The 13602-nt window shown below is 61.1% G+C and overlaps 1 protein-coding gene across 1 annotated transcript in view; it reads left to right on the top strand.

Moving 5' to 3' along the window:
- The first annotated feature begins 238 nt into the window (after positions 1–238).
- The window catches only part of SIX6 (SIX homeobox 6), a 13727-nt gene continuing 363 nt past the window's right edge, over positions 239–13602 (top strand). Inside the window, exons 1-2 of the mRNA XM_069638919.1 lie at positions 239–1205; positions 13302–13602. The exon at positions 13302–13602 is cut by the window's right edge and continues 363 nt beyond it. Coding sequence (XP_069495020.1) covers positions 634–1205; positions 13302–13464 — 735 coding nt within the window. The 5' untranslated portion in view covers positions 239–633 and the 3' untranslated portion in view covers positions 13465–13602. The remainder of the gene's footprint in view (positions 1206–13301) is intronic.

Here is a 13602-nt window from a genome sequence, read left to right on the forward strand (position 1 = left end):
TGTTGTCAGGCTGGCATTCTAGTGAGTCTCTTAGGCACCCTATTCTTCTGTGGGCTGTAGTCCCTCCGCTCTCAGGTTGGCATTCCAGCCAGTGGCTGGAAAGCCATTGTTCTCAGGCTGGCATTGTAATTAGTCTCCTGGGCACCCTGCACTCTCCGGCTGCCCTAAGGCTGCTGGCACTGTGCCGAGTGACTCTAATTCTGTGGGCTGCCGTCCCTCCGCTCCCAGGCTGGCATTGCAGGAGTGGCTCTAGCGCAGCGGGTTGGCAAGCCAGTGCTCTCAGCCTGGCTTTGCGCGGAGTGGCTCGGATGCCAGCCCGCCCTGCCCGCCCCTCGCGCACAGGGCGCTGTCGGCTCTGGGAGGTGCTGAAATCTTTCCCCTCCGCCTTGCTTTGATTGGCAGAGGGTGACAGTGATTGACAGCTACCCATGGCAACGGCCGAGCCAATCTGCCGGCTCCAGTAGAGAGCGGGGCCGGGTGTGGGCGCAGATCCTGGTCTGGGTGGCTGCGCAGCGGCTGCTCTCCTGTGCCGGCGCTGCTGCGAGCCGTGCCGTCCCGCTCCAGTCCCCCTGACGCCCGCCCGGGCAGGGCTGGCCCCTCTCCACCCCCGGGCCCCCCCGCACGGCCTCCCCGATGTTCCAGCTGCCCATGCTGAACTTCAGCCCGCAGCAGGTGGCCGGCGTGTGCGAGACCCTGGAGGAGAGCGGGGACATCGAGCGGCTGGGCCGCTTCCTGTGGTCGCTGCCCGTGGCGCCCGCCGCCTGCGAGGCGCTGAACAAGAATGAGTCGGTGCTGCGCGCCCGGGCCATCGTGGCCTTCCACAGCGGCCACTTCCGCGAGCTGTACCAGCTGCTGGAGGCGCACAAGTTCGGGCGCGACTCGCACGCCAAGCTGCAGGCGCTCTGGCTGGAGGCGCACTACCAGGAGGCGGAGAAGCTGCGCGGGCGGCCGCTGGGGCCCGTCGACAAGTACCGCGTGCGCAAGAAGTTCCCGCTGCCGCGCACCATCTGGGACGGCGAGCAGAAGACGCACTGCTTCAAGGAGCGCACCCGCCACCTGCTGAGGGAGTGGTACCTGCAGGACCCCTACCCCAACCCCAGCAAGAAGCGCGAGCTGGCGCAGGCCACCGGACTCACCCCCACCCAGGTGGGCAACTGGTTCAAGAACCGGCGGCAGCGGGACCGGGCGGCGGCCGCCAAGAACAGGTCTGTCTCCCGGCTGGGCTGAAGGGTGAAGGGGGGGGGGCGGGGGGGGGCGCTAGGGGGCCATGGGGCAGGCCCTCTCGGGGTCATGGTGCACCCAGTCCAGCAGAAGTGTGATGGGAAAGTGGCAGGGGCCGGGGCAGATGTGTGGAGTCTGACAGTCCAGAGGTCACTTGATGGCCGTACTCCAGGGGCGCTACCCTGGCACTTCAGAGGGCAGGCGCGGTGCTGTTCGCACTGCAAGGGGCAGTATTGCGGCTGTTCAGGGGGCACTCCAGGGACACCATCCTGGCACTTCAGAGGGAAGGCGCGGTGTTGTTCGCGCTGCAAGGGGCATTATTGCAGCTCTTCAGGGAGCACTCCAGGGACACCATCATGGCACTTCAGAGGGTATGTGTGGCCCTCTCAATGGGGCATCTTCGAGTCTCCCTGTAGGGCATTTTGCTGGCTTCACTCTAAGGGAAATATACCTGGCTCATCAGGGGGCACTGTGCTGGTCGCCCTTTAGATCGCGACCTTGGCACTTCAGAGGGCAGGGTCTGTGTTGTTCGCACTCAAAGGGGCATTGCCCGGGCAGTTCAGAAGGCACTATGCTGCCTGCCCTCCGGGTTTACTTGCCACTCCCCAGGGGGCATACACCTGGCACTCCAGGAGACAGGTGTGTTAACCATATTTCAAGTGCATCGTGTTGCCAGTTAGGCGTGGGCAGGACTCGTGGGGAAGTGGGCCTGGATTTCAAGAGACCCCCTGGCTGTCCAGCGGGAGGCTGCTGGCACTTTAGATTGCACTAAGAATCCGGGGTTGGCCATGCTGACAACCCACGGGGGAGCCTTGATGGCCCTGCACGGCCCATCGTCCTGGCACCCTGGAGTTGGGGGGAGTATATTTGCATTATTGGAGAGTTGCCACTGGTCAGAGGGCTGTTCTGTTAACCAGGGCATGCTGTGCCAACTCTACAGGCGGGAAGTGTACTGTGCATTCGGATGTGGCATAGGTGCCACCAGTGGGGTGGGCGTTTGGGCGCCCTCGGGGGGAGGAAGGGGTAGCCTATATGTGGGGGTGTTGGCATTTCAGGGTTTTAGTGTTGGCACTCCAACAGTGTGTGTGTGGTGGGAAGGGGGCGTGCTGGCACCAGCAGAGATATTCAGTATAACACGATCCTTGGTATAGCGGGGCGGAATAGGTGCCGCCCAGAAAAGCCTCTGCGACTAGATCTCGCGGCTTTCCATATCGACGTCCAGCCGGGGACCAGGAACGGGCGGAAAGCATTGTGCTCTGCCCCCCACTGCCGCCTTCCGGCCTCTCTGGCCAGGCACTTGAACTCCCACGTCTCTGCCTCATTAAAGCTGCGCCTTTCGTGTCGAAATTATACTGGGAGTTTGGAATACCAGGCTACAATGGAATGCCGTGCCCTGGTGTATGTCTAATGCCTCGGCTGAGGTGGCATACATTCTACTAAAAGGGTAATGTTTATGAAGGGGTATTTATTTGTCGGAGTGTTTGTCTTTTTGGAGCCGAGCTCGGCAAACGGTCTCGGAAATCCATCGCTTTATTAGGCTGGGGCATATTTCGGGCGCTGTCTTTCAGGACCATAAGGCGCCACCTCGGCTTGAGTAAGAGGTCTGTGTGGGCTCGAAAGTCCGCAACACAAAGATGCAGGCCTCACGGGGCGTCTCCCTCGGCAGAATGCGTCTATATTGCCAACGCAGAAGCGCCTTTCCTTTATGAAGAACGGACGGGCCCGCGCCCAGATGCCACCAAGACGGCAGAGGTCGCTCCGCGCAAGATCGCGTTACGAGCCACTCGTCCGGTGGGAGTCCGCGAACCCCGTTCTCGGTGGCCTGGGCGAGCGCCGCCGGACAGGTTTGAAAGGGGGGCGCGTGTGCAGCCGATGCTCGCAGGAAAGAACACTCGAAGTCCGAAGATGCAGTGGTCGTCTCACAAAGGCGCCCCGCGTGTTTCCTCTGACACGGCCGTTCGTTATAGCAAGCGGCCACACGGCGTGGGCCTCGCGCCTCAGGACGACCAGGCCCGCTAAAACATGAGCCTTTATTTACAACAAATGTAAGGCCGAAAATCTGGATTTTACCAAAATCTACATTTCGATAGATCGGGAACACGCACGACGCAAATCTGGGTTTCGTGCACACGCGGGTGCTATCAATTTGACATCGTACACAGGATGTGCGCCTTCCGGGGTACACGTGTAGCCGATACGGTCTTATTTCCAACGAAGAGGCCCGGGTCCTGGTGTTAAAACATCGGGCTCGGAACTGCTGAGTATGAGGGAACGGGAAGCGCGGCCTAGCAGAAGGCAGCCCCCCTCTGGGCGGGCGTGCGGGGGGTCGGCAAACAATGTACATTTTCCACTTTTAAACATGGGCCACACTAATAAAATATACGCTCCGAGGAGGAAGGCATGGACTCGTAACCTTATGTTTAAGGCGGCGCCTTGCGTCCATTGAGGCCCCGGGTGAGAGAACGTTCCTGGTGAAAGGAAGGACAGAGAGGAGGTGGGGGTGGGGGGAGAGAGATAGGTAGGTGGGTAGCTAGAGGGAGAGAAAGGGCGCAGGTGGGGTAGAGAGATAGATACAGGGGGAAGGTAGGGGGATGGGAGGAGAGAGAGAGGGTGTCGAGGGTGAGAGAGCGGTAGAGAAATGGGGAGATAGAAATGGCGGAGTGAGACAGAGAGGGCGAAAGAGACGGGGGTTGGTGTCTGGAGCTCGCCTACCCCTAAATAAAGCACGGACTCAATTCCGGGGCCGGCGAGCGCGGCTCTTCCCCCACACCTCGGGCTCAAGTGACAGCTCGCCTCTCGGGTTTTCCTGTCACCGATGTTAAGTGGCGGGTCTGATCTGTGTATGTGGGGGGGGGGAGGGTTTAGGGGTTCGCGGGCTTTATTGGCAAGGGGAAGAGAGTGGTGTAGGCCGGTGCAGGCGTGCACTCTAGGCGCAGAGGCGTGACGCCGCCACCCGAAAAGACCGCTAGCCAAACCCTGCAAGGAGCCCCCTCCATTCCCGTCACTCTGAGGCCTACACAGGCCTAGCGCCTACTTAGTGTCCCCTGGCCAGTGGGAGTCCAGCCTGCACCGGAAGGAGCGCCGGCGGGGTACGTGTGGGCATCACTATGCGCTCTGGCTGGGCACTAGACTCTGGCCTGCTCTGAGCTGTGGGCCTAGGATGCCAGTGCACTGTGAATTCCAGCGGTGCGCACATGTGTCCGAATGCCTGGGCGTAGTGCCGGTTGCCCTCGGTTGTGGTAGGCGAACTACGAGAGCTACCAATGGACACATTGTGGGGGGTTCTCAGGTGCCGTGGGAGTGTACCTTTTATTGATAACTTTTCTGTGGGTGCTGTCGATAGCATTCGGTGAGGCTGTCCGGCATCTGGATACTGGGCTGTGGCCAATGGGAGTCTCTGACAGGGACCTCTGAACTGTGGGCGCTGAGGCTGGGCATGGATGCGGGGCCCCGATTGCAAAGAGCTGCGGGACCAGGGAACTCTGGGTGCCGTGAACTTTCTGTCGATTTATAGAGGTGTCGTGTTGGGGGGGGCGGTGTACGGGGGTACCCTACCGATAACTGTTGAGCTGTGGGCACTGCCACTTGGTCCAGGGTGGGCATCTGCTTGCGAACGCTGCCTCACGGGTGCTTGGACGGTAGTGCCGAGGTCTTTGCTAAGGGGGGCGGGGGGGTGTCTGGGGATGGAAAGGTGCTCTACGTGCGGGTTTCTGCTTGGGAAGGCTAGGCTGAGTGGGCTTTAAATCAGCACTGGGCAAGGTTGCCTGTCTGTGGAGTAAGGGTGCCCCAAGCAGGCACTGTATCTAAGGCCCTGCTTGCAGATTGTGGTGGCGCTGGTGGGGGTCGATCACTGCTTGTTAACTGTGGTTGGCACTAGTGGGGGTACCAGCCTATGAATAGTGGGAACTCTGGAAGGGCGGTGTGTGGGATACGGGCGGTCTTGGGTGGGGGTAGGGTCCTATATTGCGAAGTGTGGTTGCTGTGGATGGGCAGTGTGCGGTTTGACTGCTTAGCAGCTGACGTTTGCCTTGGGTGGGGGTACTTAATTGCAGGCCTTGGTCTCTGTGAGTGGGCTTGCAATGTATGCTTTCACTGCTTAGAACCTGATGTTTGCCTTGGGTGGGGGTACTTCATTACATAGTGCTCTTGCTGTGGATGAGAAATGTGTGGGTTCACTGCTCAGAAGCTGTGGGTGGTCTTGGGTGGAGATCCTTAATTGTTAGCCTTGGTCTCTGTGAGTGGGCAATGTGTGGTTTCACTCCTTAGGACCTGATGTTGGCTTTGGGTGGGGGTCCTTTATTGCAAAGTGGGGTTTCTGTGGATGGTCACTGTCTGGGTTCACTGCTCGGAAGCTCAGGGGGGCCTTGGGTGGGGATCCGGGGATCCTTAATTGAAAAAACCTTGGTCTCTGTGAGTGGGCAATGTGTGGTTTCACTGGTTACAACCTGATTCTGGCTTGGTTGGGGGAGGGGAAGGGGTCCTTAATTGCAAATTGTGGTTGCAGTGGATGGCAATGTGTGGTTTCACTGTCTGCAAGCTGCAGGTGTGGTTGTCCTTACTTGTGAACTCTGGTCGCTCTCGGTGGGCACTGGGCCTTTGGTTGTGAGGATGGGTAGTTGCAGCCTTGCTGCAGCCTGGGGTCGAATCCCATCGGGTCAGAGTAGGGTCTTCCCTGTGGTCTGGCTAGGACCTGGAGCTCAAGGTGTTGGTGCAAAGATTCCCTGGTGTCAGGTGTAGGCCTTAAGTTCAAGGTGTGAATGGACAGTTGCCCTTGGACACCCCTGGAGGCCGTGGACAGCTGGGATGAATGTCATCCCTGTGGTCAGGTCTGGAGGCATAACTAATGGTTTGGTCAGGCCACCTCTCTTTGGGGTGCATGGCTTATTTGGGCTGTGGGTGCATAGCTCCCCCTGTGATGTGGGTGAATACCTCCTCTGGCATGTGGTGGCATGCGTGTGGAGGACTCCACTGCAGGGCGAGTGGCAGGCTCCCCAGGATATGGTGAACAGTTCTTCTGGGGTCTGGGTGGCAGCCCCTCTTGCTTGTAGTCTGATGACTTAACTGGAGCGTTGATGGACCCCTCTGTGGTGAGGAAACACTGCCCCATTTGGGCGGCAGGGTGGGCTCTTTTTAAAGGACTGCTCCACTGGGATTTGGAGGGGGGCACTCCAGATGTGAGTCCCTGTCTCCCAAAGGCTTGGGTGGGAGATTTCTTTCGGGTGTTGTGAGGGGCTCCTCTGTGGTAGGGAAGAGGGGTTGGTCTAGGCCAGGGGCCAGCAACCTTTGGCTCTCCAGATGTTTTGGGCTATAAGGCCCATCAGCCTTATACAGTATAGCGAATGGTGACTGATCGTGGGAGTCGTAGTCCAAAACATCTGGAGAGCCACGGGGTTCAGACCCTTGCTATGAGATGTACGTGGCAGCGTCCACTGGCATTTGGGTTGGCAGATCACCTGATGAGAGTGGGTGTTTGTCCTGGGTGTAGGGAGCTGGATCACCAGGGGCACAGGTGTGGCGCAGACACCCTCCGTTGTGGGTGGTCTCTGATATGCTGTCAGGCTGGTAGGTTTTTGGTCTTCCTAGATTGTGAACTGTTGTTTTCTAGACTGAAATTACTGAGTGGTAAATTGGTTCACGGTAGTTACTTTGTGGTGGTAAATTTATTAGGCATACGTTGAGGGGTAGGTGCTACAGGAGAGTGGGTAAGGCTATAGGAGGGCTGATAGGAGGGTATGGGGGAATACCAAATTAAAAGAAACAACCACTCATTGATTTATGTTGGCAGAGCCACTGAGGTATGAGTAAGTAGCTTCTCAGAGCTTTGGATGGGAGGATCCCCTCGGTATGGGTGGGAGGATCCCTGGGTATGGATGGCAGGATCCTTTAGTTATGGGGGGCAGGATCCTCTGGGTATGGGTGGGAGGATCCCCTGGGTGGGAGGATCCCCTCTGTATGGTTGGCAGGATCCTTTAGTTATGGGTGGCAGGATCCTCTGGGTATGGGTGGCAGGATCCCCTGGGTATGGGTGGGAGGATCCCCTGGGTATGGGTGGAAGGACCCCCTGGGTATGTGTGGCAGGATCCTCTGGGTATGGGTGGCAGGATCCCCTGGGTATGGGTGAGAGGATCCCCTGGGTATGGGTGGGAGGATCCTTTAGGTATGGGTGGCAGGATCCTCTGGGTATGGGTGGGAGGATCCCCTGGGTATGGGTGGGAGGATCCCCTGGGTATGGGTGGAAGGACCCCCTGGGTATGTGTGGCAGGATCCTCTGGGTATGGGTGGCAGGATCCCCTGGGTATGGGTGAGAGGATACCCTGGGTATGGGTGGGAGGATCCTTTAGGTATGGGTGGGAGGATCCCCTGGGTATGGGTGGGAGGATCCCCTGGGTATGGGTGGAAGGACCCCCTGGGTATGTGTGGCAGGATCCGCTGGGAACGGGTGGCAGGATCCCCTGTGTATGGGTGGTCCGATCCCCTGGGTAGGGTGGCAGGATCCCCTGGGTATGGGTGGCAGGATCCCCTGGGTAGGGGCGGTCTGATCCCCTGGGTAGGGTGGCAAGATCCCCTGGGCATGGGTGGCAGGATCCCCTGGGTATGGTTGGCAGGATCCCCTGGGAACGGGTGGCAGGATCCCCTGGGTATGGGTGGTCCGATCCCCTGGGTAGGGTGGCAGGATCCCCTGGGTATGGGTGGCAGGATCCCCTGGGTAGCGGTGGTCTGATCCCCTGGGCATGGGTGGCAAGATCCCCTGGGTATGGGTGGCAGGATCTCCTGAGTATGGGTGGCAGGATCCCCTGGGTATGGGTGGGAGGATCCCCTGGGTAGGGTGGGAGGATATCCTGGGTATGGGTGGTCCGATCCCCTGGGTAGGGTGGCAGGATCCCCTGGGTATGGGTGGCAGGATCCCCTGGGTAGGGGTGGCCTGATCCCCTGGGTAGGGTGGCAAGATCCCCTGGGCATGGGTGTCAGGATCACCTGGGTATGGGTGGTAGGATACCCTGAGTATGGGTGGGAGGATCCCCTGGGTATGGGGGAGATTTCCATGGGTATGGGTGGCAGGATCCCCTGGCTATGGGTGGGAGGACCCCCTGGGTATGGATGGGAGGATCCCCTGGTTAGGGTGGGAGGATCCCCTGGGTATGTGTGGCAGGATCCCCTGGGTATGGGTGGCAGGATCCCCTGGGTATGGATGGGAGGATCCCCTGGTTAGGGTAGGAGGATCCCCTGGGTATGGGTGGCAGGATCCCCTGGGTAGGGTTGGTCTGATCCCTTGGGTAGGGTGGCAAGATCCCCTGGGCATGGGTGGCAGGATCACCTGGGTATGGGTGGCAGGATCCCCTGAGTATGGGTGGCAGGATCCCCTGGTTAGGGTGGGAGGATCCCCTGGGTATGGATGGGAGGATCCCCTGGGTATGGGTGGTCCGATCCCCTGGGTAGGGTGGTAGGATCCCCTGAGTATGGGTGGCAGGATCCCCTGGGTATGAGGGGGGATCCCCTGGGTATGTGTGGCAGGATCCCCTGGGTATGGGTGGGAGGATCCCCTGGGTATGGGTGGGAAGATCCCTTGGGTAGGGTGGCAGGATCCCCTGGGTATGGGTGGGAGGATCTCCTGGGTATGGATGGGAGGATCCCCTGGGTATGGGTGGGAGGATCTCCTGGGTATGGATGGGAGGATCCCCTGGGTAGGATGGGAGGATCCCCTGGGTATGGATGGTAGGATTCCCGGAAGTGGAGTGCGAAGGCCCGTGCGATATGGCTGCACAGCTCCCCTAAATCCTGGACGGGAACGTCCTTGGGGTCATCTCTTGCAGGGTATGGATGGTCGTTCACGTGGGTGTGGTTGGTGGCTTGTTTGGGGTGTGTGCTGGCTACCGCTCTGCGGGTCTGAGTGGTCGGTTCCACTGGGCCGTTGGTATGCTATTCGTGTGTGCGTGCGTGTGTGTGGATGGGGGGCGGGGGGAGGCAATTCTGCATGGGTGTGGGGTGAATCTCCCATGGTGCAGGTGGGCCATTTCCTCGCCTGAGTGCGGCACTCTCCCCCAGGTGCCTGTCCTGGGAGCGGTTGTGCTCGGATGTCCTCCGGGTAGATGTGGGCAGCTCTCGTGCATGTGGGATTACCCCGCTGTCCTGATATGTCGGGATTACACAGCATGCGAAAATAGGGAACATTAGGAATGTGAACTAAGGAGACTGACTCCAAAGAAACCGCACACAAACCTTGAGGCCTGGAATCCCTGCCATTGCGCTCTGGGAGCACAGCACATCCGCGACCACTGGTCCTGAAGAAAGTGCTAGAAGGAACGAGAAACCACCGCAGCCGGCCGGCCTCCCTGTAAGGGGTGCGCAGGCATTAACTGGGCAGCCGGCTTTTGATTTTTCTTGTCCTTAGATGCACTGAGAAGACGAGACGTGAATAATAAAAACGAGAAATCCTCGAGATAGGCGGCCCAGCAGCACACCCTAGGGCCAAAGCAGCACCCGGGGCTGGTTAGTACTGGCTGGAGGCATAGAACGGCGTTCGCTAAATTGAAATACAAGTAAGATCATTGAGAAGGACGACTCTCTGGGTGGGAGTGCAGCACTCATGCATAACAGCAGAATCCCCTGCAGCGTGGAGGACAATGAGGGTAGTGTAGATCTCCCCATACTCTCCTGGCATGTTGCTAGCCAACTAATCTGGGCGAGGATGGCCGTCCCTTGTGGGCGAGGGCGGGCGCTTTCCCTGGTGGGTTTGGCAAAGATCACCCGGGGTGTTGGGAGCTGGCACTTCTGGAGTGCGGTTGGACAGCTCATCTGAGTCTTTGTGGTTGGCACCCTTGGTGTTTTGGGGGCTGGCTTACCATTGGCTTTGGAGGGTAGCTCCGGGGCAACGCGCTCGTCTTGGGCCGAGCAACAAAGGTTCGATCCTGGGTCAGTGCTTAGAAACCTCTGGGTATTAAGTGCGTTATAAATAACCAATTATAAAATAAATTATATGTGTCGGCTTGGGGGGGGGTTCAGAGAGGGGGAGAGAGAAAGAGATGGCCGTATCCCCTGCATTTGTGTTTGTGTGTGGCTGTGCGAACGCACATGTGTGTACTTGTGGCAGGCTTTCCTCTGCTGTTGGGTGCAGCCCCCCTGCAGTGTTTGGGGCCTGCTCCCTTGAGTGTGTCTGGCTTGCTCCCCTGTGTATCTGGGCGAGCTTCTGTGGTAGGGGACTGACTTCTCTTGAGTGTGGGTGGATGGCTGCCTGGGGATTTGGGGCCAACTTCTGTGGTAAGGGGCCGGCTCCCTTTGAGTGTGGGTGGATGGCTGCCTGGGGATTTGGGGCCAGCTTCCGTGGTAAGGGGCCGGCTCCCCTTGAGTGTGGGTGGATGGCTGCCTGGGGATTTGGGGCAAGCTTCCGGGGTAGGGGACTTGCTCCCCTTGAGTGTGGGTGGCCGGCTCACTTGGGGATTTGGGGAGAGGTTCTAGGGTAGGGGGCCTGCTCCCCCAGAGTGTGTCTGGCTGGCTCCCCTGTGTATCTGGGCGAGCTTCTGTGGTAGGGGACTGACTTCTCTTGAGTGTGGGTGGATGGCTGCCTGGGGATTTGGGGACAGCTTCCGTGGTAGGGGGCCGGCTCCCCTTGAGTGTGGGTTGCCGGCTCCCCTGGGGATTTGGGGCGAGCTTCCGTGGTAGGGGGCCGGCTCCCCTTGAGTGTGGGTGGCCGGCTCGCCTGGGGATTTGGGGACAGCTTCTGTGGTAAGGGGCCGACTCCCCTTGAGTTTGGGTGGATGGCTGCCCTGGGGATTTGGGGCGAGCTTCCAGGGTAGGGGGCCGGCTCCCCTTGAGTGTGGGTGGATGGCTGCCCTGGGGATTTGGGGCGAGCTTCCGGGGTAGGGGGCCGGCTCCCTGTGAGTGTGGGTGGATGACTGCCTTGGGGATTTAGGGCCAGCTTCCGGGGTAGGGGGCCGGCTCCCCTTGAGTGTGGGTGGATGGCTCCCCTGGGGCTTTGGGGCAAGCTTCCGGGGTAGGGGGCTGGCTCCCCTTGAGTGTGGGTGGATGGCTGCCCTGGGGATTTAGGGCCAGCTTCCGGGTTAGGGGGCCGGCTCCCCTTGAGTGTGGGTGGATGGCTGCCCTGGGGATTTGGGACGAGCTTCCGGGGTAGGGGGCCGGCTCCCCTTGAGTGTGGGTGGATGGCTGCCCTGGGGATTTGGGGCGAGCTTCCGGGGTAGGAGGCCGGCTCCCCTTGAGTGTGGGTGGCCGGCTCGCCTGGGGATTTGGGGCAAGCTTCCGGGGTAGGCGGCCGGCTCCCCTTGAGTGTGGGTGGATGGCTGCCCTGGGGATTTAGGGCCAGCTTCCGGGTTAGGGGGCCGGCTCCCCTTGAGTGTGGGTGGATGGCTGCCCTGGGGATTTGGGACGAGCTTCCGGGGTAGGGGGCCGGCTCCCCTTGAGTGTGGGTGGATGGCTGCCCTGGGGATTTGGGGCGAGCTTCCGGGGTAGGGGGCCGGCTCCCCTTGAGTGTGGGTGGATGGCTGCCCTGGGGATTTGGGGCGAGCTTCCGGGGTAGGGGGCCGGCTCCCCTTGAGTGTGGCTGGATGGCTGCCCTGGGGATTTGGGGCGAGCTTCCGGGGTAGGGGGCTGGCTCCCCGTGAGTGTGGGTGGATGACTGCCCTCGGGATTTAGGGCCAGCTTCCGGGGTAGGGGGCCGGCTCCCCTTGAGTGTGGGTGGATGGCTGCCCTGGGGATTTGGGGCGAGCTTCCGGGGTAGGGGGCCGGCTCCCCTTGAGTGTGGGTGGATGGCTGCCCTGGGGATTTGGGGCCAGCTTCCGTGGTAAGGGGCCGGCTCCCCTTGAGTGTGGGTGGATGGCTGCCCTGGGGATTTAGGGCCAGCTTCCGGGGTAGGGGGCTGGCTCCCCTTGAGTGTGGGTGGCCGGCTCGCCTGGGGATTTGGGGCGAGCTTCCAGGGTAGGGGGCCGGCTCCCCTTGAGTGTGGGTGGATGGCTGCCTTGGGGATTTAGGGCCAGCTTCCGGGGTAGGGGGCCGGCTCCCCTTGAGTGTGGGTGGCCGGCTCGCCTGGGGATTTGGGGCGAGCTTCCGGGGTAGGGGGCCAGCTCCCCTTGAGTGTGGGTGGATGGCTCCCCTGGGGATTTGGGGCGAGCTTCCGGGGTAGGGGGCCGGCTCCCCTTGAGTGTGGGCGGCCGGCTCGCCTGGGGATTTGGGGCGAGCTTCTGTGGTAGGGGGCCGGCTCCCCTTGAGTGTGGGTGGATGGCTGCCATAGGGATTTGGGGACAGCTTCTGTGGTAGGGGGCCGGCTCCCCTTGAGTGTGGGTGGATGGCTGCCCTGGGGATTTGGGGCCAGCTTCCGTGGTAAGGGGCCGGCTCCCCTTGAGTGTGGGTGGATGGCTGCCCTGGGGATTTAGGGCCAGCTTCCGGGGTAGGGGGCTGGCTCCCCTTGAGTGTGGGTGGCCGGCTCGCCTGGGGATTTGGGGCGAGCTTCCGGGGTAGGGGCCCGGCTCCCCTTGAGTGTGGGTGGATGGCTGCCTTGGGGATTTAGGGCCAGCTTCCGGGGTAGGGGGCCGGCTCCCCTTGAGTGTGGGTGGCCGGCTCGCCTGGGGATTTGGGGCGAGCTTCCGGGGTAGGGGGCCAGCTCCCCTTGAGTGTGGGTGGATGGCTCCCCTGGGGATTTGGGGCGAGCTTCCGGGGTAGGGGGCCGGCTCCCCTTGAGTGTGGGCGGCTGGCTCGCCTGGGGATTTGGGGCGAGCTTCTGTGGTAGGGGGCCGGCTCCCCTTGAGTGTGGGTGGATGGCTGCCATAGGGATTTGGGGACAGCTTCTGTGGTAGGGGGCCGGCTCCCCTTGAGTGTGGGTGGATGGCTGCCCTGGGGATTTGGGGCGAGCTTCCGGGGTAGGGGGCCGGCTCCCCTTGAGTGTAGGTGGATGGCTGCCCTGGGGATTTGGGGCGAGCTTCCGGGGTAGGGGGCCGGCTCCCCTTGAGTGTGGGTGGATGGCTGCCCTGGGGATTTGGGGCGAGCTTCCGGGGTAGGGGGCCGGCTCCCCTGGGGATTGGGGGCCAGCGCGTGTTGCTCAGCACTCTCCTCACTCGTCTCCCTTCTCGTTTCAGGCTGCAGCAGCAGGTCCTGTCCCAGGGCTCGGTGCGCTCCCTGACAGAAGACGGGTCCCTGGAGCCCCTGGGGGCCGCTTCTAGCCCCGCGGCCAGCTTGTCCAGCAAGGCGGCCACCTCTGCCATCTCCATCACATCCAGTGACAGTGAATGCGACATCTGAGTCAGCAGGAGCGGAGAAGGGGGGGTCCGGACCTCAGGGCCCGGCTCCGTGGCTCCGCGAGCACCCTGACACAGACACATTGAGGGGGGGCTCTGGCGCACGGAGCCCCCTCGGCCCCCTCCCTCCATGGATTAATGT

This window comes from Ambystoma mexicanum, chromosome 14, assembly GCF_040938575.1.
Source record: "Ambystoma mexicanum isolate Mex_15411 chromosome 14, UKY_AmexF1_1, whole genome shotgun sequence".
Taxonomy (NCBI): Eukaryota; Metazoa; Chordata; class Amphibia; order Caudata; family Ambystomatidae; genus Ambystoma; species Ambystoma mexicanum.